Below are 27,146 nucleotides of genomic sequence, written 5' to 3' on the forward strand. Positions count from 1 at the left end.
GATATTTTTTAGTACCATTGCCATTTATGATGATGGAGGGAAAATGTTTCATGGTGACGGGTCTTAAAAAGGAAACCCAGGTCTTGACTTTTAGTCGGTTGCCTCTGATGTTCAGCAGTCTCCCATCCAAAGTTTCACTTTCTGTGATGTCAGTTACCTGTCGATACCCACAGCCAAAACTACTAAATGGAAGCTACCAGAAATAATAATTTCAGTTTAAATAATTTTTATTACAGTGGATTGTTGTAGCTGTTTAATTTTGTTATTGCTCATTTCTTATTGTGTCAACTTTTAAAATTAAACTTTGCACAGGTATAGAGGCATAGGAAAGAGCATAGCATCATCAGGGTCTGGCTCTCTCCATGGTCTCAGGCATCTGCAGACCATCCAGGAACCTATCTCCTGGGAATTGGGGGCACAGCCCTATTCTCTTTGCACTCTCCTCAGGATCTCTGTCAGGCCCTGGAGTCCCTGAGCAGCACAGTGACTGCCCTCTCTGCCAGTGCCCGGAAGGTGGTGCACAGAGAATCCTGCCTGCAGGAAGCGGCTGCTCTGCAACAGCGGTATGAGGGGACCCTCCGGAAGGCTAAGGAGAGACAGACTGCGCTGGAGGACCTTCTGGCCAACTGGCAGAGGTGAGCAGGGTGTCTTCTTGAGATACTGCCACTCTTAAACATGCAATGCTTTATGGACTGTCTTTAAGTGATGAGGAATTAGCATCCCAGATATAAAACTACAGGACCTCCCATAGGGAGGTGAAGGTCCAGGAGTGAAGAGGACGTGTCTATATGTTTACACATTACACAGTTTGTTGTTGTTGTTCTAATTAGTGATACATTGTACATACATGGAGCACAACTTCTCATTTCTCTGGCTGTACACGATGCAGAGCACACCGTTCGTGCAATTATACATGTACATAGAGTAATAATGTCCATCTCATTCCACCATCCTTCCCACCCCCACACCCCCCTCCCCTCACTCCCCTCTGCCCAATTCAAAGTAACTCTATTCTTCCCTAGCACCAGCCCCCTTATTGTGAATTAGCATCCTCATATCAGAGAAAACGTCTGGCCTTTGGTTTTGGGGATTGGCTTTTTTCTTTGAGCATGGTATTCTCCAACTCCATCCATATACCTGTAAATGCCATAATTTCATTCTTCTTTAAGGCTGAGTAATATTCCGTTGTGTGTATATATATCACATTTTATTTACACAGTTTTAAGTGGTGCAATCCACACATACTGCTTTTTGTCCCTCACATGCAAGGATGACAAAGACTATTTTGCATTGTTTATAATGGTTCACATTGGCCCTCTGACCTCAGAAAGGTTTAGTCTCCTGGCATGATGATTTTGGATGAATGTGTTCCTTTCCTCTGCTTTCTTTAGGCTCGAGAAAGAACTGTCATCCTTTTTGACCTGGTTAGAGCGATGTGAAGCCATGGCCAGTTCCCCAGAAATGGGCATGTCTGCAGACAGAGTCAAAGTGGAGGGTGAACTTCAATTAATACAGGCAAGTTCAAGGAAATGCAAGGAAGGAAAATGAAGTGCTCTTTGTCACAGTTGTGTTATTTAAAAATAAATTAATAAGATAAGGGCTGGGGATATAGCTCAGTGGTAGAGGGCTTGCCTAGCACGCAGGAGACCTGGGGCTCCATCCTGAACACCACAAAAGAATAAAAAAACAAAGACAAGAAATCTCTATCCCAAACTTCTTGCTTTGGTTTTGTGATCCCTGGAGCCTCATGTGACATCAAGGTACGTATCCTGAAAAGAAGATTACAACCCTGACTTGAGAGATGAGGAAATGGCAGGTGGAATTCTGTGGTGACCTAGTTCCATGGTGGCATGAGAAAATCCTGCGATATAATGTCTGGGATGGGAATAAAGCTGGTGTGCCAGGGGAGTTGTGAGAAGGATGGCCAGAGAAGTATATGGAATGAGGTTGACTATCAGTCAGTAATCTCCAAAGCTGGTACAAGGTATAATCTCTCCATTTTCATATTTATTTATAAGAATTTTCAGTAATAGAAAATCACTAATAAAGAGAGAAATAATGCTGAAAGAAATCAACAGCCATGATTATTTTCAAGCAAGATAAATAATATCAGTGATATCAAACATGGATAATAGGTAGAAAGACAAAGAATAATAGCTTATCACAACTTTGAAGACAACTTTTGAAACTTAAAAAAAAAAATCACATGGCACTAATGAAGCCAGTCAACATTACTGATTTTTGTAGATAAATAAATTACTTGAAGTGATATTTGTCTATGCCCAAAATTCAATAGGCAAATTGCTGCTTAACAGAGATTGATTGTATTATAGATTTATATCCCAATTTTCTCCATCACCTTTTATCACAAGTTTAGGATAGAGCTGGGTTCTCTTCATTTTTATAATTTATTCTCTTATAATTCCATTAGGGCATATAACAAATTAAAAATTTAAAAAATAATAGTTCCATCAGAGGGCTGGGCATGGTAGTGCACGCCTGTAATCCCAGTAGCTCGGGAGGCTGAGGCAGGAGGATTGCAGTTCAAAGCCAGTGCCAGCAACATAGTGAGGCCCTGAGCAACTCAGAAAGACCCTGTCTCTAAATAGAGAACAAAAAGGACTGGGATGAGGCTCAGTGGTTAAGTGCCCCTGGGTTCAATCCCCAGTACAAAAAAGAAAAGAAAAAAAAAAATTCCATCAGAGGAATCTGTGGCATCTGAATCTATTGCCCATCTTCAGCTCTTATCCTTCCTTGACTTTGAGGGGGCCGTACCCCCATTCTCTCCCCCTTTCCAGCTTAAAAAACATGGATGCTCTGCATTCATCTCCTGGAAAGTCCCTTCTCAGAAACCTACAGTGGCTACCCTGAGCACAAGGACAATCAGTCTGGTTCCTTAGGTATATATAAGATAGTCCAAGAGGCTAAGTCACAGCTCCTCTCCTTAAAAATAGCAAAGCATAGACATGAAGATGTCCCAGTCCATTGAGTTGGACTCCTCGGTGTCTCCATGTGGAATCTAAGTGCTGTGCATGAGAGGGCTGAGAGGGGCTCTAGGCCTCTGTCACTCCCTTGTCCACACACTGTGTACTATGGGCTGACCATGAACATCCATTCCCACCTCCTGGCCATCCTGGGCCCCTTCTTTCCTGTATACTACTAGCATGTGTTCCCATTCTGCTTTGGGGTCTTCCCTGTCATTCATAGGCTGATTCTCTTCTGATATATACATATAGCAGTTTTCCTTTTATAATATACTGGGCTCCGCTAGGAAGGGAAAAAAGCATTTTGATAAGCATCTACTATGTGCTGTCATATGTACTACCCATGTCATCTCATTAACACCTCTTTGTGTTGTTCTCTATCTATATGAGTCTTTGTTAATTCAATTTTAAAATAGGCAGTTTTGTTCATGCAAGTTAAATAAGAGCCCTTCAGCCCCACAATTTGGCCTAATGTGGTCTCTAAACAGAGAGAGACACCATGTTCCTGGTGCCTAGAATTGCATCTGTTTTTGTTAGATGTTCTTTGGTTCTTATCCACCATACTTTTTCTGTGATTCTTTTTGCTTCCTCAGTTTCTTTGTTCCTCAGCTTTCAATTTTGCCTAACTTATAACTCAGACTCCAGAAAACTCATTTAGGTTTCAGTAGCATTTAAAAAATTTCAGTGATGGTCAAGTGAATCCATCGCTCAGTCAAGTAGTAGTAACTGTCTTGGCCTTAATGACCTCCGTTTTGCAAGAATGTACCTGCAGTGGCCACCTTCTGTTGCAGGGCCCTCCCCATCCTGTCCTCTCATGGGGAGGTCTGTAACGTGTTCTGCTTTCCCAGGCCCTACAGGGTGAAGTGGTGTCTCAGGCCTCCTCCTACAGCAGCCTCTTGCAGTTGAAGGAGTCACTCTTCTCAGTCACCTCCAAGGAGGATGTAAAAATGATCAGAGTACATTTGGAGCAGCTGGACGAGAGGTGGAGAGACCTACCACAGATAATTGGGAAGAGGTTGGTTCTAAAAAGTCTTAATAGTGTTCATTTATTTTGAATGGTGAACATAAATTTTAAAAAGCCATAATTTTATTTTATTTAACTCAGCCATCAGGGGATTGTTACCAGGCAGTGGAAGAAAACTGTCATTTTAAAACTCAGTGTCCTTAAAATAAGCATTGCCAGTGAACCTCAATTCAAAGATTTAGTTTTACCTGCAGGGGAAAATGAGTAAACTAGTTGAAATATATTGAAGAGTGAAGGGTTGCTAGTGATTTTTTTTTTTTTTTGCTAGTGTGTATATTATTTGTTGATTGAGCTATTTGCATAAGAAAAGAAAATGGTAATTAAAATTTTGTCTCCTGAGATATTTCTCAGCCAGAGGCATTTTGTACACATCATTGCATTTCAATATTGATCTTTGGAGAGAATGAGGGAAACTGTTCATATATTAAATGGAGGCAAAAATGGATTAAATCTTAATTAACTAGATGATCAGCAATTTTCATTTATCTTTCTAATTAAAAAGAGAACAGATTTTGTCTTTAAATTGATATTGATTACCCATATGATGATGTGAATCTTGGATAAGCATTTAACCATTCTGACCATTTTAAAAATTCATTTATTCAGCACATATTTATTTAGTTTCTGAAATGAGTAGAGCACCCTTCAATTTGCTGTGGATCACTCCACTTTCATGGAGCTTATATTTATTCCATTGCTTATTCATTTGTTCAATCAATCAACAAATGCCTATTGGGTATCTGCTGATTGCCAGGCACTGTATTGGAGGCTGGTGCCATAGAAAAAAGCAAAGCCTGAACTCAGGTATTTCATAGATTAGTGTGGGAACAACAAGAAAACCATTGAGAGAAGTGAGCATGGAGTATTCAAGGAATGAAAAAGAGGGACATTTGAACTGACCCACAAAGGAAGTGAGGTCAACTCTCGAAAGATGAGAAATTTTCTTTAAAAATGAGCAGGGTCTGTCTCCTGTCTCTCAGAGGGAAAATAAAGGACTTTTAAGCTAATAATACAAATGTGTGACTTTTTTAGAATATGATGAATTCCTGTAATGTGTAGAAAAATTTGCAAGGATTAGAATATGAAAGTTAAAAAGTTGAGCTCTCTAATATGTACAATTAATATGTGTAAAAATTTTGATAAAAATTTGAAATAGTAAAAGGTTGATCTCCGGATACAAACCATTGTAATGAATATTTGATTGTAATATTATGTTTGGGATCCCAGTTTGGGATTCTCATCTCCTATACCTGTTATTGGCCAGCAGAGAACAAGAGGACGTAGGCAGAGGCAGCAAATGGCCCAAGGCTCCAAGGAGAAATAAGTGGGTATAGTGGGCAACAGACAGGAGGTCAGAGGGAGTGCAGGACATTGTTGCATCAGATGAGGCCAGAGGAGCAAGTACGTGGGATTCCTTGGGACCACAGTTCGGAGTCCTGGGGGATGACCTCCCAAGTACAACAGGAAACTGCTCCAGTATAGACACATGACAGGGATTGTTCTGATCCCATGACACCGTTTCTGACTAGTCTAGAGAGTGGACAGTAGGGAAGCAAAGTTGTCAGGAAAGAGGCTAGCTTAAACAAGAGACTCAGAAACTCAGGCCAGGATGAGCATAGTGGAAAGGAGAAGAGCAAAGCATCAGTATATCTGGTGGAGCATGTGGGACCCACTGTGCACAGGTAAGATGTGGTGGTGAGGAATGGGGGGACCATCAGGGTGGGTGGTAGCAATATTAATTGAGACAGAGAAAACTGTGAGGAAAGCAGGACTTTGGAAGAAGGAACTATCCACAGGTCCAGCTTGTCCATGTAAGACATCATCATGGGGTAGGCTTCATTTCCAAAATCCGTCTTTAACCCATTCTGCTCTCTAATGGAACATTTTAACTTTAACCCCTTTCTCCACATAGGATTAATTTTCTTCAGTCTGTGGTTGCTGAACACCAGCAATTTGATGAGCTGCTGCTTTCTGTTTCTGTCTGGATCAAAGCATTTCTCAGTGAATTACAATCTACTTCTGAGATAAGCATCATGGACCATCAAGTAGCTTTTACTCGGCAGAAGGTAAATCTGTTAGGATTAAAAAAAAAGGAGGGGGGGCTGGGGACGTAGCTCAGTTGGTAGAGTGCTTGCTTCACATGCACAAGGCCCTGGGGTCAATCCTCAGCACCACAAAATCATAATAATAGTAATAAAATGGAGTCACTTAGGGTAAGTTCTCAAAAGAAATAAAAAAGATTGAAGAAAAATTTGTTCACAAGGGAGAGTTCTTGAATTACAAAGGAAAATATGTGGCAGTAATCTAACTTTTCATTCATATGAAAATGTTTTAATAATCGAGTATATGGGTCCTGCCAATTTCTTACACAGGTAAATTAAGCAGATAAAACCCCTTCAAGATAGAATAGGGAACTACAACAAGAAACTGTTTATTCATAGTGGAGCAAATTATTTGTAGCTTAAAGTGATAAGAATGTTCATTTTTAAGCTTTTGAATTCGTTTTTGTTCCTGTACTAAAAATTAATACAGATTTCAATGCTTTAATGATAAAGTTGTTCTGAATTACTATTTAGCTTGAAAGTGTTTAAAAATTCATGGCTTATTTTCCTTATTTATAAATTATGTGTTGTGTCTATCCTGGCACCAAAAAAATTTTTAAATCAGGATATTGATTTTCAAGCATGGGGAGAGTGGAGAAGAATTACATAATACACTTAAAATAAAATTTGATAATAAAATGTTTAGTATTTATTGGGTGTTTACTCCTTGCCGAGTTTTGCTGTTTGGCCTTACAAAGAACACACATCTGTCCTTGGGACAGGAGGTAGTTCTGCAACTTGGAAGAATGTACCAAAGTCAGGCTTCTCCCTCCAAGGAGACTGGAAGAGAGGTTCTGCCTTCTGGGATGATTTTATTTCAAAGGAGGAATGTCCTTGAGAAAGACAATCCTGGGTTGTAAAACTGATCAGACTTGAAAAGGTGAATCTCAATGGGACAAAGAATGAATTTATGATTTGTAAGGCAAATGCTCTAAGAAAAGACAGTTCAGGAACCTGGGTTAGAGAACTCTCTCAGTTTCATCATCAGACAGGGGCAGCTGTAAGGTCCTTGTGGTCAGGATTAGGACAGAAATTAGGATAAAATTTCTCATGAATGGGAACCATGCTGAGATTGTTGGCAGTTTTCTGCTAGATTTTCAATGTGGTTTCTTGTGAACTAGTCCAATATCCTATATGGCAGACTCACATAATAATATATATATTTTTATATATGACATATATGGATGAACAAAATGGGAAAATCTGTGAATGTTTCTTAAAGACTCATTGTAGATGACCTTTAAGCATTATGCTATCCATGGCATCTAAAATCCAACTTAACCTCATGAATCCTGCTTCTGTGACTCATGGACTCCAGTGTACCTGAGGATTCAGCAACTCTCTCTTGTCTTCCAGGATCATGCAACAGAAATAGAGAACAAAAAGGGAGAGCTGCAGAGTCTGCAGGGTCACTTGGCAAAGCTGGGGTCTTTGGGCCATGCTGAGGACCTCCATCTGCTCCAGGGCAAGGCGGAGGACTGCCTGCAGCTCTTCGAGGAGGCCAATCAGGTGGTAGAGAGGAGGCAGCTTGCCCTGTCCCAGCTGGCAGAGTTCCTGCAGACCCACGCCTCTCTGTCCGGGGTTCTCCACCAGCTGAGGCAAACGGTGGAAGCAACCAACAGCATGAACAAGAAGCAGTCTGACTTGTTGGAGAAGGACCTCGGGGACGCCATTCGGGATGTTAAAGCGTTGGAGTCCACTGCCATCGGTCTCGATGGCCTTCTTACCAAAGCCCAGTACCATCTGAAAAGTGGGAGCGGGGAGCAAAGGACGTCCTGCAGAGCCACGGCTGATCAGCTCTGTGCAGAATTAGAGAGGATCCAGAGCCTTCTGGGGACCAAGCAGAGTGAGGCGGATGCACTCGCAGTGTTGAAGAAAGCATTTGAAGACCAGAGAGAGGAGCTGCTGAAAAGCATTGAGGACATCGAAGAGAGGACTGACAAGGAAGGCCTGAAGGAGCCGACCCGCCAAGCTCTTCAGCAGAGGTACTCGGAGTGGCTGGCGCTGAAGCCTGCTGTCCCTTCCGCTTTTCATTTCTTGTGGAGTGAACTTTCGTGCAAAGCTTCAATAGTGCCATAGTTAGCAAAAAGATTCTGAAGATAAAATTCATGGCTAATTCAGTTGAGAAGTACTCAAGTTTCTGTGGCTTCCTCAAGAATTTCCCTGTGGGTGATATCTGAACCCCTTTGAGATTGTATCTCCAGGACAGATTAGAAATCATGTTATATATTTGTGAGACATTTTAGAAGAAGGAGCTCATCTTCTGTAGAAAGAATGAAGACCGAGATCCAAGTAGTAGTAGTGTAGTTCTGGTGTAAAAATATCAGCAAATTTCTCCCTCTAGGCCTCACCAGCCCCTCAATAAAGAGCACAGCAAACGCATTGGCTGGCAGTAGGTGGCAGATGTTGGAGGAGAGAAATCAGGGTGAAATAGCACTCTCTCTCTCTCATAGAGAAGAGCTTAGGAAAGTGGTAGGAGTCATCTGAGATCTTTGTTCACCCATCAGATGTGAAACCAGTCCACCTCACAGTCTGCCCAGATGTATGGAGAAGGCAGAATCAAGGGTTCAGCACATCTGGGGTTGTCAGTGAGATCAGTGGAGAAGCAAAGGGATCAGGGTTAGTTCCTTCCGTAAATTTGACAAGTGAGTTTTTGGGGGTTTTTTCCTAATGTTACCTTTGTTTCTATCTTCATCTTTCTTCTTAATAGAACCTTATCCCCATTTATCTTCTAAGGCCACTTTTGGGCTCTTGGAGCCAAGAAACAGTGGAAAAGCATCCCAAGATGTTCATGGTTTTGTTAAGAATTATGCTGTCCCTGCTAAGACCATTAGCATTTGACCCCTTTAACCCCAAATCAAAGAAGAAGCCAAAAGCATTAGTCAGGTGACAGTGGAGTTAATATCAGGACTCCAGCTTGGACTCCTGATTATATCCCTTATGGGCAGTAAGCAATGTGACTAGTTTAATAATACATTCACAAAAGGGGACAGGATCTGGGAAAATAGCCTTTAAAGAGAGAACAAGGTGCCTAGTGTTTCCCACATAGGAAAGAGCAGCCTTACCTTCTGGCCAACTCAGGCCAAGCCAACAGAAATGTTAAAGCTGCAGGAGAAAGGTCAGACTGGCCTCAAGAACCCCATCAGTATCCCAGGTCACCAAGGACACACAAACACTGAGACAGTGTAGCAGTAAATTGATGGTTGGTAAACCCCAACCATCCTGAGGTTTCACTCCACCACCTTGGGCACCTCTCTTGCAAGGTGGGCATAATGACAACACCTGCCTGCAGCCACTCCACATTGGGAATCAAGGGGGATACCACATATGCCCTTGCCTTACACTCTACAGTATGGTACCAGTGTGAAGATGAGCCAGTAATTACCTCTTTGTGGTCACATTTTACAAATGCCTAAATATTATTAGGGATAAAGAAACATATCATTTTCTCATGGTAATCTTTTCAATCAAGTAGGACATTTAAGTTCAAAAATAGATATTTTCCACAGAACTCAGGAAAGTTAGTTTTGTTTTGAATGAAATAACTATTACCCTTCAATGTTCATTATTCTCCTGGGTTGGACCTCATGCACATGTTTGTTTGTTTGTTTTGCATGACCTTGTAATACATATTCACCTACCTTGACCACAGGGTTAGCCTTAGCCTTAAAAGTCTTATACCTCCAAAACCAAATAGAAAATTCAAGCATAACAGAAGATGGAAAGAAAATCCAATGCTCTTCAATGTTTTCTGAGGTACAGTGTCAGTCATAATGCAAATTTAACTTTAAAAGCATCTTCATCAGTGGATATGCATTAATGTTCTTGCTGTGTTAAGTTTTTCCAGCTATTAAGCTGCATGCTTTCTGGACTCATCACGTGCTTACAAAAAGTAAAATTAGTTCACTGCCTTAATAGATTAGCACTGAAACCATGTTTTAACTCACAGGTTGAGAGTGTTCAATCAGCTAGAAGATGAATTGAATTCTCATGAACATGAGCTATGCTGGTTGAAAGACAAAGCTAAACAAATCGCCCAGAAGGATGTAGCTTTTGCACCTGAAGTCGACAGAGAGATAAACCGCTTAGAAGTCACCTGGGATGATACCAAAAAGCTAATTCATGAAAAGTAAGTAGAAATGTCCCAGTTTTACTTTCAATTTCCATAATTTTGTGACATTAGTCCATTACCTAGAGATTTGTGATGACAGGATTATGAGTTGAATACATTGCTCATCTTCATAGGTATTCTATATCCCTTTAGTAACATTAAAAAATTTGTCCTACGGAGCTTTACCGAGGATGTTGAGATAACGACATTCAGAATTCAATGCTTTAAAAGTAATTGTCACTGTTGGGTTGTAGCTCAGTGGCAGAGTCCCTAGCATGTCTGAAGCCCTGGGTATGATTCCTAGCACCGTAAATTAAAAGTCGTTATCAACAATTACAAAGTGCTTGGATAAGTCTTAATTTTCTTAAGAAATATATCATTTTCTCAGGAGAATAATGAACATTGAAGGGTTATAGTTATTTCATTCAAAACAAAACTAGCTTTCCTGAGTTCTGTGGAAAATATCTATTTTTGAACTTAAATGTCCTACTTGATTGATTTTCTTTATGTTTTGTGTAATTTTACTTGTTTGCATTTGAGCTATAATTAAATACAATAAAATTCACCCTTTTTCATATATAATTCTATGAATTTTGACACACTCACACTGTTATACAATCATCAAATGTCATGGTAACTGTTCTCCTACCTGAAAAAAGAAAAAAAAATCCTTCATGTCTTATTGTAATTGATATCACTTCCTTTTGTCCAGTTCCTCACAACCATTGGTCAGACTTCTGTATACATGTAGCTTCGCCTTTTTTCAAAATCACATAAAAATGAAATCATATAGAATGTAATGTCTTGAGTCTGACTTTTATTTTTACATAGAAAAACATAATTGTATATATATCCTTGATTTATTCTTTTTTAATAGCTAAATATTCCATTGACTGGCTGTTCCACAGTTTTTCCATTAACTAGTATATGGATAACTTCCAGTTTGAATGATTATAAATGAAGCACCTATTAACATTCATGTTCAAGTTTTTATTTACACATAAATTTTATTTCACTTGGCTAAATATTTAAAAGTGGGATTGTGTTACATGATCAAGTATATGCTTATAAGGAACTGCCAAACTATTTTCCAAAATGTTGGAACTATGTTGCACTCAAACATGTGAGAGATTTCTAGAAGCTCCACACCATTTCTATCACTTGCTATTGTCAAGCATTTTTCATTTGTTTGTTTGACATTCTAAAAGATATATAGAAATATCTCATTGTTTTTAATTTTATATTTCCTGATTACTAATGATATTGAGCATGTTTTTGTGTTATTTGCCACACACATACACACATATATATGTGCAAACTAGTGCAACCATTCTGGAAAGCAGTATGGAGATTCCATCCAAAACTGGGAATGGAACCACCATATGACCAGCTGCCCTATTCCTCAGTTTTTATCCCAAAGATTTAAATCAGCACACTCTAGGGATGTAGTAGCCACATTTTTAATATTTATAGTAGTACAATTCACAATAGCCAAGCTATGGAACCAACTTATGTGCCCTTCAACAGATGAATGGATAAAGAAAATGTGATATATTTAATAAAATATGTATATGTTTATATACTATATATAAATATATATTTAACAAAATATATATACATATATGTATATATTAGAGTATTAGTCATAAAAAGTATGTATAAAATTATGCTACTTACCAGTAAGTCGCCAGAACTGGAGAACATCATGTTAAGTGAAATAAGCCAGACTTAGAAAGTCAAAGGTCCAGTGTTTTCTCTGATATGGGAAGCTAGACCAAAGGGGGGAAAAAAAGAAAAGAGGGAGAAAAATACCATAAATATATAAAAGATATCAGTGGAGCAGAGGAAGGGGACTGAAGGGGAGCGAGAGGGATGGGAAGAGGGAGGAAAGATGCAGTGATCCTGACCCAACTTTCCTGTGTATATATATGAATATATCATAGTGAATCTCACTTTCATGATCATAAGTATTTTAATTATTGAGCTGTGTTTTTATTTGCTTTGTTTTTGTTTTGCTTTTCCTTCTTTTTTTGCCCCCAATATATGCCCTTATGAAGTAATTAAAACACCATGAAAACATTTAAAAAATAAAAACTTTAAGTGACTCAATCTAAGTAAGTTGGAATTGTCAACAACATGTGCTGTTGCTTGTTTGTCACTGAGTTCACGGATTTTATTTTAATGCCCGTGTGCTTCCTTTATTCATAAAGAACATATTGGACATTATTAAACATTAGTGTTAAGTAGCATTAACCAGCAACAGCAGAGGAAAAATGTGATTTTCTCTTGGTTCCAGCATCTGCCCGTGGATACTTGCACATAGTGAAATACCAGGTCCAATCCTAAGGAACTCTCATCCTTCCTAATGTGATGCTAAATGATACATGTTCTTCCATCATTATAGCCAGGGTCAGTGCTGTGGACTTATTGATTTGATGAGAGAGTATCAGAACTTGAAGTCAACTGTGTCTCAGGTCCTAGAAAGTGCCAGTAGTGTCATTGTGACCAGAACTACCATAAAAGATCAAGAGGACCTTAAATGGGCTGTTTCTAAGGTAAAATTCAAATGCATTTATTTTAATGTTACCACCATCTTCACCACCATTAATACTACCACCACCAAATGAGTAGTTTTGCTTCTTATAGAACAATTCTCTGAACAGTTTTTTTTATGTGTCAGTTCACGTAGATATAGGTACTTCCTGCTAACAGCACAATTTTTTTTTCTAGGAATGCTGATATCCTAGGATTCTAATAATTCAAGAAGCAATATATATATATATATATATATATATACACACACACACATACATACACACACACACATACATATACACACACATACACATACATAGTATGTGTGTGCGTCTGTGTGTGTGTGTGTGTGTAGAGAGAGTGAGAGAGTTAAATAATACCACTAATTTCAGAATAAGGTCAACCATAAATTAAATTTCTCAGAAGCAAATGGCTATAAACTCTTATCACTGGTGATTTTGTTAATTAAGGAAACATTTATGTCCACAGCATGAATCTGTCAAGAATGAAATGAATTGTAAGCAGAAAGAATTGGACAATTTTACCAGTAAAGGCAAACACTTGTTATCTGAACTGAAAAAAGTCCACAGTAGTGATTTCGCCTTGGTGAAAACAGACATGGAAGGAACCGTGGACAAGTGGCTGGATGTAAGACCTTTGCTGTAGGAAGAATATGTAGCAATAATACTGTGAATATGCAGTCTGTTGCTGCCAACGGTATTTCCTTATATTATAAATGTGCTCAAATTTAATGTCCATTCCTGTTCCTCAGCATTACAAATAATAGTGCTAATTGTTTTACATTGAACAATAAATGCAATAGATGGACCTCAATCCTGTGGAATTCAACCTCATAGTGAGTTATATTTTTGTAGATTCCAATAGACCTGTAGCCGTTCGTATCCCAATTTATGAATGAAAATTGAGTGTCTCAGAAATTCAAACAACTCTCCAAATGACAGAAACAATCTATGTATTGATTGGCATTTGCTTGAATCACATGTGCTAATTAGCTTACAATAATTTTGGTTAAACTTTGTGAGAATATAATTTTCTAATTAAAAAAGCATTCGTCAGGGAATGAGTCCTTGAAAGCCTCATACTATCAATGACATGGCTTCTCTTTTCTGTCCTAGGTATCAGAGAAAATTGAAGAAAGCATAGATAGGCTGAGGGACGGCCTGTCCATTTGGGAGGATGTACTTTCAAGTAAAGATGAGATCGAGGGGTGGTCCAATAATTCTCTTCCACAGCTGTCTGAAAATATCAACAACCTGAACAACAGCCACAAAACTGAAGAATTTCTTAGAGAATTTGAGGTAAAATCACTATGCCTACATATGGAGCTGGGGGTACATCATTGTCTTGAATGTGAGAAAGTGGAGTCTTTTCTCAGTTCGTTCTTCTCAAAGACACATAAGAGAATTACAAAACTCGCAACTCTCTTCTACTATTTACTCAAAATTTTAATCAGCTCCGGGTAAGAGATTTTTTGTGCATTTCTATCATTTCTTATTTAGGGCCCTTTTTTGAAGTATTAATAGAAAAAGAGAAGTCTATAAAATATATAATTTTCTAATTTTTCTGAGAATATGACACCTTCTCATTTGAAAACCAAATTGGAAGTATTTGAATATGTAGTACCTATTTTTTGTTGTTGTTGTTCAAGAAAAGAAAAGAAAAAGAAAACATGTTTACTACCTGCTTACAATGTGCTATTATTATGTTTGGTACTTGCTTCTTCCACTTCCTCTTTGGAAATGGAAGAAAATTGGAGATTCGCATGCCTCAGGCTTCCAAGGCAAGTCTCTGACTTTCTGAAGGTTTAGTAACCAATTTATTTAAAATTAATTATATTCCCATTTATTACATACATTTATTCAGTATTCATCAAATTATTAATGAATGTCTACCTTATATCAGGAAATGTTTTAGATGCTGAAAATTTAGTAGTAAACAAAGTCCCTACCTTTGTGGAATTTGCATTATTTACATTACAATATATGTTATGTGTGAAATGCCAAGTACTAGCTGGGCTAGGATAAAAATTAAAGCAGGATAAGAGAAAATAGAGGAAGGAAAGATATCTATTTCACAAAGCACATAGCTGACTGTACTCTTGGTAACAACAGTGAATATTCCCATTGAACACTCTGGTGCCCAGCATTGTATCTTGCACCATACCCAGGAACTGGCAGATAAGTAAATGAATGGCCACAGTCTGAAAAAATATAGGCAAATGAAAAGTATTACCTAAGCTATTCCATGATCTCTGACCCAAGCAATGTTTGATAGATTTCATAATCTAATTTCTAAAGGCCATCACACCTGGAAGAAATTATGCAGATTAAAATAACCAGAAGTGAAGGGTACTGAGGTCTCTTTAGTTGCTATTGCTGATGGTAACATTACAGCTCAAATTGTGGTCTGTGCTGGATTCAGTTTATACCAGCTCAAAGAAGTTGATTGTTGAATTTTTAAGAATTTTGTAAGTCACTTTTAACACTATTAAAATTGAGGGTGTAAATAAATGTGCAATTAAATAAATTCTATTTAAAAAGTTAATGAATACTCAAAATTTGTCCATCCCTCATTGTTCTACATATCACTATTATCTAGGTCCCTGAGTTATTGACATCTGTCCCATCTATATCAGAGATGGTGGCAATACTGTGGAGTGATGTGCCACTGTGTGTATCTTGCAGGTCCCTGTGCAGTGACATTGTATTGTAGCTAGAAGGCAGTATTTTTAGGGGGAGAGGCAGTTAGTTGTCAGACCAGTCTAGAATCTCCAAACTCAGAAATCCAGGGAGCCCATGTGCCTCAGACCCACGTTCAATGTGACTAGGATCAGGCCCTTACAGATGGGTGGTTTTGCAGGTGACTGTCTGTGGCATACTTGCTAACAGACTCTGTTTACTGCAACTGGCCATCACTCATCAGTGCCTTTCCTGCTGCAGAGTGCTAAGTGTGGGTCAGTAGATGGATTCTTTAATTGCCCATCCAGCTTCTGCAGAGGCCAGAGGGCCCTAAAGTCAGTTCCCCATCTTACTGTGTAAGTAAATTACTTTCTGAGTTCAGGACATCAGAAAGTTTGTTAGTGTCTACAAAGCACCAACATGCCATTTTTAACCTGAGAGGGATAGTTTATTAAATGCTCCTTTGTGGTCCCAAATAACAAATGAAGTTTTTATAAGCATCTTTTTTTCAAAAATGGTTCCTAATTGTTCTTTTTTCTTTTCTGCGTTGGTGTTTGTGAAAAGAATATAAAAGAAAAGAAAGAAAAGAAAAAAAGGGGGGATAAAATATCAGTTGTTAATGTCCCAAGTAATCTGATTTCTGCTTTAATAGTCTGACAACGTCTATTTGAAATGTTTCTGCATATTATATATCTATTATATATTATCTACAACAAAGGCACTCTTGCTGTGTATTTGCTTTGAAATGCTTCTGGAAGAGTTTAATGCTGCCATAGTAACTGGTAAAATAGTCCTCTCAACGAATACAGGACAGCCCATTGGAAATCCCCGTTGACTCAGGGATTGTGGTCAGTGTTTAATTTTTTCCAGGAGCTTTTATTCTAATAAAGGAGGGTAGGGAGAAGGAAACGTTTTGTGTACTCCCTTACATGCCAACTGAATGATAACTGGAGCTTTTTCCACATTCATAAGTAATAGCATCCCTCAGAAAATGAAACAGGGCTCTTTTTTTACACAGCTTAAAGTTGGTATCTTGACAGTTCTTGAAATTATGAAATGCTAATTACAGCACATCAGCATTTCTGATTAGTTGTGCTTTTCCCCTGTGTCTTTTATGTTGTTAGTCTGAAGTTAAAAACAAAGCACTGAAATTGGAAGAACTGCATTCCAAAGTTAATACACTCAAAGAATTAACTAAAAATCCAGAAACACCACCAGACCTTCAGGTAAGCACTCAAATCAGATGTAATAATCATGGTATATGAGTCTCTCTCTTATATTCTCCTCTCTCAAAAAAAATTTATATCATCATCATAATTTCAAGCAAACATGTTGCCTTTATCTTATGTGGGGTTAAATATTAATGTCTACAGAATTCCTTGTGCCAATGTTAACGTCATATTTCCAACTCAAGTATTATATGAGTAGTTCTTCATTTCTTAGTAAATTTTGGAAGCATCATCAGCCAGTTTTTCTCATGAACCATCTTACATTAGACAGGAACAGAACCCCTTTTATGAATATTGATGATCTTATTGATATTTTCCTAATTCATTTGGTCAATAACTGGGTTTGAAGGGGTCATCACTAAAAAAAATCTCCCTACATGACTCTTACAATGACATAAACTCACAGGAACCAAGGGTATATGACAGGGTGGAGCAGGGCTGGCCAGGAAACCTGGGCTACCTCGGTGCCTAAGCCCATCCTGGTAGGTCTCTTTAGCTCCTGGCATAGGGTTCTGCTGCACCCCTGAACCTCCGTTCTTGCTGCTGCTCTCAGGGACTTCCTCTATCTTGTCTTCTTGTTCCCTTGTCCTTGACTTGCTCCTTCTCTCTAACCAGTCACTACCACACTTTTGCTCTCATTTAAGACTGCATGTCCACAACTTGGTACCATGTGGGTCGATGACCCATGAACAGAAGGGTAGACGTTTCATTGGTATTAAGAAGCAAAGGAGGTGCTACTTATATTCAAACTAAAAAGGAGCCGTGTAGTCACCTCCTCTGAAGATCTCAATGGCAACAGGTGGACTATGCAAAGAAGACTGAGCCTGGATTTTCGGAGCAAGCTACAGCTCTACTCTTCTCTTTCTCTCTGTCTCATACACTGTCTCACACACACACATCTCGCCTGCAACCTGCACTGATGAGATGAGCTGGGTTCAGAAGAGCTGGCTGCAACATTAACCTAAGAAAATGGTGAGAAAGCACAGGACACAGAAGTAATTTTCTTATCGAGGAAAGGACAGCTTTTCGACTTTCAGGGGCAGCTTCCACAATGGAAGGTGCTGGAAGGCACTGGAAAGAGAGCGTGCACCTGGAATCTCTTTATTTTTATGGGGGTGGACACACAAAAGAGTTTGATAGAATGTTCTTCACCAAATAAGTCAGAGGATAAGGTTTCAACGGGGGGGTTTCAAATCCCATTGGGTAATGCCTAAGTCCAGCGCTGAAGCAAACTTCTTTGCCAAGCGAAGGTGAGGAGCACTTGCTTTGCACAGGCTATGGAGTGCCATGCCAGACTGACACCCGCTTTACTCAAGGCTGAGAGGGGATGCTTAGCTCATGGGTAGGTGGCCTACCTGCCCCCCCCCCCACACCTATGTATATGAGGGAAGAGCTGTGGAGTGCCTTAACTTGCCTCAAGTGTAGGCCGAGGATTTCAGTTGTCCCACCTGGGGAACAGGATTTTGTTCCCTGCTGCTGGCAGATTCCAGAAACCCTGATACAGGCTGGATAACTTAATGTATCTGTGGAAGGAGAAGTGACTGGTGCAGCCTGCATCCAAGAGGCAGCAGGGGGTGAATGCCAGAGTGTGATCCCCAGCCCAGAAGAGAGTCAGGAAAAGAGAGAAAAGGAAGAATGCACCAGGTGAGGGCATCTTAGGTTAGCTGAGAAGGCCATCTGGTGGGTGAGCAGACCTCAGCATCCACAAGTTAAAGAGATGGCCACAGGCTGAAGAAGGAGACAGGAAGGAGGCAGAGGAGAGCACACTAGTGCATCCCGAGAACTTAGTGGGAGGTCTCAGAAAGAAAGGGAGTCTCAGGAAAACCCACAGAACCAGGCCTTCTAGAGAAGGAGTGAGTGTGAAACTCAGGTGACAGCTCACAACAAGTGTCACATGTTTCATAACCCCATGCCCACTTACCGCTACCCAAGCCTGCATGGGGTCAAGAGTCTTCAAGGTGGGGAAATGGAGTGAAGAAAGAGAAGAAGAGCTCTCCACTTTTGGGCTTCCTGCTTTTATCAAGTTTGAGCTAGGAATAAGGAATAAAGCCTTGAATTTAAATTCAAAGCTTTGATTTTCAAACAAACCTGAATCTCTTGATTGTGGAATGAATCATATTTTGCAATTTATAGTGACTATAAGTCCTTTTGTTTACTAAGGAGCTGACGAAGTCACCTCTTCTGAAATATATCATCCTGGGAGAGAATGTCTTCAGCCCCACTGGATCACAGGGAAAGTGGGATCCAACAAGAAAAGTGCCTTATCCTACAATCCTATAGGGTGTGGGCCCTGCATAGAGCTCCATTTGGACAGGAAGTGTGTGAGGGCTCCTTAGGAGAACTAAGCAGGGTTTTGGTTGCCTCCTCAGCAACTCTGGGTAGACCTAGCTCAGCTTTCAGAGTGAGCTCACAGGTTCCCTGGAACCTCAGTCAGACCACCACTTTAACATCCAGCATTAACCACAGTCCCTACTCTTTCCAGTTTCCCATCTCGTGATATGTCTGGCACCCCATGCTCACTAATTTTCCCTCTTGGAAGAGGCATATTAGCATTGGAGCAGCTTCCATGGTGAGGCTTATGTGTTCTTGACAAAGCTGCACATTAACAGAATTCCTGCAGAATGAGTGTGCCTTTGGTCTTCACAGATTTTAATGAAATCTTGCTTTGTATTTAGTTTATAGAAGCAGACTTAAGGCAGAAACTGGAGCATGCCAAAGAAATAACAGAAGAAGCCAAAGGAACCTTGAAGGATTTCACTGCTCAAAGTACACAAGTGGAGAAGTTTATCGACGACATCACAGTGTGGCTGGCAAGAGTGGAAGAGTCGCTGAGGAGCTGCGCCCAAGCGGAGACTTGCGAAGGGCTGAGGAAAGTGAAGGTGGGTAAAAACCATCACTGAGCATTTCCACTCCTGTGTTGTGTTGACTGTAGTAAAAAATATAACATCTGCTTTCAATCATCCATCTTACTGCTGTGACCGACCAATTCATAATATTGGACACAGCAAAGTAATAAATCTGTGAAGAACTGAATGAAGGCATTAAGAAATCAAAGATGAATCTTCTAAAATCAGAAAGCATGCATTGCTGAACGGTTCATTCATAGGCTCTGTTTGTGTGTGTAGATATTGTTATGGATATATAACTTTTCGGCAAAAGAATGAAGACCATTGGGAAACAATTTGATTTTCCACCCATTTTTAAGCTCAAATGCTAGATGTTTCTTTCATCACTTAATCATTTTTATGGTCAATGTGACTGCTTTTATCCAAAGAATGCTACAATTTTGACCAAAAAAGCAAGAAAACGTTCCAGTTCATTGTCATCTGTCCATATTACTAAGGGCTTTCTTGAAGTGTGTGTAAAGGAAGTGTGTTATTTGCCTTCTCAATAGGAGTAGCCTGTTCTCTGTTGGTGTATTTTCTTTCTATACTTGAGGCTAAGGACATAATATTTTTAAATTAAACTACTGGTACAATTCATGTAGCCCGTGACCCTGAAACAAAACTCAAGTGGTCCACTGAAGAATGTGAACTTGTAAGTTTTTTCAAAAGTGACTCAAGCCAAGATCATGGGCTAAAATTCATAAGGACCTATTCAATTAGCTTGAAATCCTAGACTACAATCCACATTCTGGCCACTTATCAAGAGATCTTTGTTACCCAGGAGGACTGAGAAATTTTATTAATGAATCAATACATATCTATCATCACAATTATTTTTTTTAAATCCCATCAACATGTATATACTCCTGAGTGAATTTCAGCAGCAGCAAATTCAGATTTAAAAAAAAAATACCATGGTGACGTGATTGGAGTATTTCTCTTGAATGTGATGAATACTCTTGAATATACTTTTATTATATGTTATACTGTCATATTTTATTCTGTAGGATATACAAAAAGAGCTTCAAAGTCAGCAGAGCAACATCAGCTCTACCCAGGAAAACCTCAATAGCTTGTGCCGCAAGTACCACTCGGTGGAGCTGGAGAGCCTGGGCCGGGCCATGACAGGGCTGATAAAGAAGCAGGAAGCTGCCAGCCAGTTGTGCTCCAAGACCCAGGCCAGCCTGCAGGATTCCCTGGAAAAGCATTTCAATGGTGAGCTTTGAGGGGCCTTAACATGAACCGTTATTTAGGAGAAAGATTCCAAACCAAATGCTGCTTAGAAATTGCCAGGCAAAAGTGTGAGGGAATTTTGCAGAAGGTCCATTTTAAATCCATTTGTGCTTTGAGAGTGGAGCAGCAGAAGTGCTCTGTTGGGGGAAAGCAGGAGTCCATTATTTTGATGATTCTGAATTTCATCAGGGTGTTTTACCTGTGGCTTATGTATGTGGAAAATCAGGTGGTCAGCAGCCACTGTTCAAATAACTATGGACATTTTTTTATGCTAGAATGAAGTGACAATAAGCTTGGAAGTTAGCAAAGACCATATGGTGACCGTTATAGAGTCATGACTCCTTCTGCTCCTGCTTCTGCATGGCTGTGCCTAGGTTGGGATGTGCATGCACCTGGTTCTCTGAATTGGCTTGGTGGAAGGAGTAACTGGTTCTTCCCCGTGCTATGCAAATAGCTCCAACTCTCCAGAGCATTGCCCTCTGACATGTTCTTCATCAGGTGAAAGAAAAAGGTTGGAAGTCAGGCATTCCAGGAAGACACACTGCTTTTTCAGCCTCTTGTCTGACTCTGCCATGAACAGTCATGGTTGTAAATCGTATTGTATTATTTTCTACATTATCACTTTCTTTTCGGGAATATTTTCTGAGACACAGTGAGATGGGAGGGAAGACAGAGGTAATTCATTGTGGTAATCCTGGGACCTCATTCAGTGTTTGTGATTTATTCCTGGTTTTTGTTGCTTTCAAAAGATTCTATGCGGGAATTCCAAGAATGGTTTTTGGGAGCAAAAGCAGCAGCCAAGGAATCATCTGATAGGACTGGCGACAGCAAAGTCCTAGAGGCAAAGCTCCAGGACCTTCAGGTAGGAAACCTGGCACCTTCACCCCTCCCCCTCCCCCGCCCCGCCCACGTTGCGCTCAGGTGCCTCAGGTCAGCCGACCCTTGTCTTTGCCCACCTCATATTATTTTAGCCCATCTTTTCTTCTTCCCTAACACAGTTGTACTTACTGAGTCAGAGCAACGTGAAAAGGCACTGAGAAAACCAGTCCAGAGCATTTCTAGATCCCTTTCCTCTCCATTTTCAGCCTGTTAACCATTCTTTGGATTTTATTCAAAATGAAAGCTCATTTTAATTTTCATAGTAGTAAAAGTACAAATAATTGTACCTATTTTCTGTCACTGTCATGCTAAGAGGGGTTTTGTTTGTTTTTTAAGAAGACAGGGCTTGCCAGGTGCAGTGGCACACGCCTATAATCCCAAAGGCTCAAGGGGCAAGAAGATGGTGAGTTCCAAGCCAGCCTCAGCAATTTAGCAAGACCCTAAGCAACTTAGTGAGACCTTTTCTCTAAATGAAATATAAATGGGCTGGGGATGTGGCTCAATGGTTAAGTACCTCTGGATTCAATCCCCAGTACCAAATAAATAAATAAATAAAAATTACCCATGTCTTTTTTTTTCTTTTTAAATAACTTGTGGTCTAAACCTGGAGTGGGATATATTCAAATTAAATAATGGCTATTACAGGTTATTTGTATTTTAGTGGCTACAAAAAATAGATGAATTCAGGAAGAAGGCGGCCAACATGAAGCAGTTAAGAAATGCCTTACAAAAGAATCAGTTCAAAATAAGTTTTGAGCAAGTCTTCTAAGTAGCTAGTCTGAGCAAATCACTATGTTAATTATTGTTAAAAATAATGTTGAAATTAACAAGGACCCTGAGGATTTTGAAAGATGATGAAAGTGATATCCCTAACTCATTATATTAGAAATCAGGGTAGGAAGATTGTTACAGGAAAGGAAAATGGTTTTGCAGGAGATATGGTGAATTCAGTTGTGGAGTTGACCCCTTTAAAGCTTGAGACACAGTGGAACTCCATGAACAAATTTTGGAGTCACAATTGAAATGACAATTTGGAGCTCAGGGAAGAGGAACAGCTAGCCCTGAATTCCGGATTTCTTTTGCTTTGTTGAAGCACAGTCATGCACAAATCTTCCAAGGAAGGGGCTGATACTAAGCAAGGCAGTTTCCATTCCTGAGGACCATTCTGTGCAGGGTGAATCAGAGGGTAGGGGAGGACCCCCAGGGGCCAATCAATTACAAGAATGTCACACTACTGTGTGAGAAGGTAGAACCTGTACTGGGTTAGGAACTGATAATGGGGAGACTCTGAGACCTTAATCAAAACCTCGTTTCCAGCTACTCATTGTTCCCACTCTGTCCTGAGTTGTTCCCATGTCTAGCTGGCACTGTGCTGGATTTCATGCCCAATTCTCACTCTATCCTTGTTAGATTTTTTTTCCTTCAGGTTTTATTTATCTTCTCTTGCTCTACCAACTCAGCACTGTAATGAATGGTCCCATGCACCAGGATCTTTGAATATTAGCAAATATTTAGTATTATTATTGCTTCCTGAAAACAGAATATCTTGGACTCAGTCAGTGATGGGCAGAGCAAGCTTGATGCCGTAACTCAAGAAGGACAAACTCTGTATGCATACTTGCCTAAGCAAATTGTCAGCAGCATCCAGGAGCAAATCACAAAGGCTAATGAAGAGTTTCAAGCATTTCTGAAGCAATGTCTGAAGGACAAACAGGCTCTACAAGACTGTGTTTCAGAGTTGGGAAGGTAGGTCATTCTGATAAATGAAGATTTTGTCACACACTGGAGGTATATCCAAAGACATAGATAAAATGCTATGTGAAAAAAAAAGAATCTTGAAATTGTGAGTTAAATTGTAATGAGTGTTGACCTACTTTAAGTGTGGCTTCATTCTAGTGCAAAATGGGTTGCTTAGGCTCTGAAATTATCATTTTCTATGTAGGAAAAATGGTTATAATTCCTAGTAAATATGAAAGACATCATTTCATATAATTTTTGTCTATTAAGCTAACACAAATTGTTAGAGCTTTGATATACCATTTTTTAATTATTCAAGATTTTTCCTTGTGTCCACTTTTCCTGGAATAGAATAATGGCAGAAAACAACTACTGAATTTTGTGGATTATATTGCAGCAAGTAACATATGTCAGCGGGGTTGAAAATGAAACTAGAAGGAGAAAAATTTCTCATTACCCCAGAGACAAAGGATGTCAGTATGACTGAATTGCCTTTCCGGTGGCCAAGTTATTTTGCCTGAATCTTGTCCATGTTTCTTAGAGAGTGTTCATTGTTATCAAAATTTACAGCTTTTGTGCCAAATTCAAATTCCCCTAAGAAACAGAGACACAAAAACCACTCTCCTTTCTTTCCCCAAGGCTTCTGCTGCCCCACTTACCCACTGGCCCAATTCAAGGGTCTCTATAGTAAGATGAAAAGTTAAGTGCATGTTGACACGAGAATATTATCTTACAGTCAATTACCAGCTATGAAATCAATTCAGCTGAGAGGTATTTTTTTTTTCCTCTTGTAGTTCCAAAAAATACATATATGATGATTTTTTTTTAAATCATCACTTTGTTACTAGAATAAGACAATTTGGACGGGCTTCTTGTTGAGTTGTCTTCTAACTTGAAAACTCATATAATCTTAATTGCTATATAAAATACATTGGACCTCAGCTCTTAGAATTTACCAGTATAACCAGCACATCAAAATTTCTCTAAGATATTTTCCTTTTCTTTAGCTTTGAGGATCAGCACAGAAAACTGAACTTATGGATCCATGAGATGGAAGAAAGATTCAACACTGAAAACTTGGGAGAGAGTAAACTGCACATTCCTGAGAAGAAAAATGAAGTTCATAAAGTTGAAATGTTTCTCGGGGAACTACTAGCTGCAAGGTATGGTGTAGAGATGGAATAGGTTGTTCACTTGCTAACCTGTTTTGGTCTTGTGGGCTGGTTATTGGTTTGGTTATTGGGTGATTGCTTGGTTGGTTTCCGGTGATGATTTCTTTCATCTCTGAATGTCTAAAATCCAAAAGATCGTGTGGCATTCTTTATAGAAGTGTGGGATTCTGGAGAGAGTAAGATGGATGTAAGGAGTTAATTTACATCCCAGATCCATCTCCCTCTGCTCAGGAAATTGGACAGATCACTTATCACTATACTCCTGATGTTAGCCCTTAAACATTGTATATAATAAATACTGTAACTTCCTCTATTGGATTATTTTGAGGATTAACAAAATATAAAGCTGGTATGAAGAAAAGAAAAGCAGAGATGCACAGCCACTGAAATAGACAAAAAATAATGATACAGATCTCAATTTCCATATATTCTTCACATTTTGGAGCCTCCAGTTCTATTGCCCTATCCGTCCTTCCTCATAACATTATTAATGAAGCAAAACGTGTGGTCATTGAGTTGGACCCTCCTTGTGGTTCCTCTTCTCTGCAGTCCTTCTTTATTGCTTCCTTACTGAGAAGACATGTCTTGCCCCTTTCCTGGGCAAAGTTCTCTGTCTGTGCTTTTGACCTATCACCTTCATGCTCCACTCCTGGTATTTTTAGTTGTTTTCTTTCCTTTGGAAGATAGAAGACTTTCCATCAAGAAGGTATAGCTTGGCTAAAAACTTGGGCTCCTTAACCTCTCTCCAAGAGCCAGCGTACTTGTCTGTAAAGCAGGAAAGGATAGAGCCCACCCAAGTGGATCAGCTGTCAGCACTTGAATAAAACTCACCTATTTTGCATTTCTGTTGAATCTTCTTTTTGGTCAAACATGCTTGATTTTCCTTATCTTGAAAAACAAGTATGCAAAAAAATAAATAAATGACAGAGACCAAACAGGTAACTATAGTCATCCACCCCTTGGTATCCATGGGGGATTTGTTCCAAGACACCCGTGGGTACCAAAACCCATGTATGCCCAATTCCCTATTCAGGATGGCATATTACATTCACTTTACCTACACACATCATCCTGTGTTCTTCACATCATCTCTAGATTACTTACAATATCTACTACAATGTAAATAGTTGTTCTACTGTATTGTTCAGGGAATAATGTCAAAGAAAAAAGACTGTACAAGTTTAGTACAGACACAATTTTAAAAAATATATATTTGACCTATCATTGGTTGAATCTGCACATGGGGAGCCCAAGGATAAGGAAGGCCCACAGTTTTTATCAGATACTGGTTTGATAACTGTTACAAAATTTTCCTGGGATGGTTGGTTCCATACCTGGGAGCCCTCACTATGGGGTTAACTCTTCATCAAGACTGCGCACCCAACCTCCAACTGAGTTCCTCAAGTTTATGGACTTCAGGTCTTTATCATATTTGTGTTGCCATTGTCTAGTATAGTGCCAGAAAAGTAGAAAATGTTCATGGAATTAACAAAATAATGGCATCATTCTAATCATATGACTTTCTAAAAATGATACCATATTTTATTTTGCTTTTGAAATATAACTTTTGTCTAGATACAGTGTAACATAAACAAACCCACACCTCTCTTTCTTGCAGGCTTTTAAAATAGCTTAATTTGACTTTCATTTCTTCTCCACAGGCTGCTCATTAGCATCCTTCTCATCCACTTCTGCCATAGATACACTAACCCCACACTGGAGAAAGTCTCAAAGACCAAATCACCAAATTCACTGTCTTTCTTTTGTCTTTATTTATCTAATAACTGTAGTTTTCTAATAACTGTAGTTTTTCTAATAACTTAGACATGGAAAAGCACATGGTCCCTCTTCAAGTTTTACTCCCTGATATGCCAGGACTAGATGCTAAATGACCTCAGGCGGCTCTCACGTTCTTTCCCTCCAAACTGGCTGCTTCTTCAGATGATCCAAATGTACCAGGCTGGTCAATTGGGCTCTTGCTCTGGGTCACCAGCTTCTCTCACTTGCTCTTTCCAGTCTCTGGATCTTTTCATCATAATGATCCTAATACCTCAAATATTCTGGGGAGACGCCCTGTATGAAAGTACACAGACCTGAGGCTTATTGCGTGTTTATCATCCACTAAGCAATTCATCTTGTAGTAACAAGTGAAATATTTTGTCTTGAATTGTTCTTTAACTGACACTTTTGCTTAAGGAACTTCTTGTCTCACCAAAATATTCTAAGTGTACTAAGTGTCTTTAAGAGGAGGAATGTTGTATGACTCTTCATGTAGCTCAGGGTGACTCACAGGATGCTATTCACATAGTAGTTACTCAGAAACAAAAGAATAGAGACAGTGGAGAAGGAACGCTTTAAATTCTTTTTCTAGTAGTCACAGAAATTTGTGTTAAGACATCTCCACACTTCCGTTTTTCCCTGGTAGAGGTACTCTTAAGAATTACAAACTCGCTAGACTGGTGCTTACAGAGGCTTAGGGGTTAAGGGGGAAGATAAGGAGATGTAGGTTGAAAGGCACAGACTCTCAGGAGGAATATGGGGTTGCTTTGTTTGCTT

The 27,146-nt window shown here is 39.4% G+C and overlaps 1 protein-coding gene across 10 annotated transcripts in view; it reads left to right on the forward strand.

The window, feature by feature from the left end:
• Positions 1-27,146, forward strand: part of Syne1 (spectrin repeat containing nuclear envelope protein 1) — a 436,344-nt gene that overhangs the window by 182,218 nt on the left and 226,980 nt on the right. For all 10 annotated transcript variants that reach the window (XM_071612898.1, XM_071612903.1, XM_071612905.1 and 7 more), the window contains 15 exons: positions 448-635; positions 1,392-1,515; positions 3,833-3,999; positions 5,921-6,074; positions 7,467-8,095; positions 10,060-10,239; positions 12,626-12,776; positions 13,246-13,404; positions 13,893-14,075; positions 16,580-16,681; positions 19,360-19,563; positions 20,577-20,784; positions 21,552-21,664; positions 23,222-23,427; positions 24,426-24,581. In XM_071612898.1, the coding sequence (XP_071468999.1) occupies positions 448-635; positions 1,392-1,515; positions 3,833-3,999; positions 5,921-6,074; positions 7,467-8,095; positions 10,060-10,239; positions 12,626-12,776; positions 13,246-13,404; positions 13,893-14,075; positions 16,580-16,681; positions 19,360-19,563; positions 20,577-20,784; positions 21,552-21,664; positions 23,222-23,427; positions 24,426-24,581 (2,924 nt within the window). The remainder of the gene's footprint in view (positions 1-447; positions 636-1,391; positions 1,516-3,832; positions 4,000-5,920; positions 6,075-7,466; positions 8,096-10,059; positions 10,240-12,625; positions 12,777-13,245; positions 13,405-13,892; positions 14,076-16,579; positions 16,682-19,359; positions 19,564-20,576; positions 20,785-21,551; positions 21,665-23,221; positions 23,428-24,425; positions 24,582-27,146) is intronic.

The sequence above is a fragment of the Marmota flaviventris genome, chromosome 6 (genome assembly GCF_047511675.1).
Source record: "Marmota flaviventris isolate mMarFla1 chromosome 6, mMarFla1.hap1, whole genome shotgun sequence".
Lineage (NCBI taxonomy): Eukaryota > Metazoa > Chordata > Mammalia > Rodentia > Sciuridae > Marmota > Marmota flaviventris.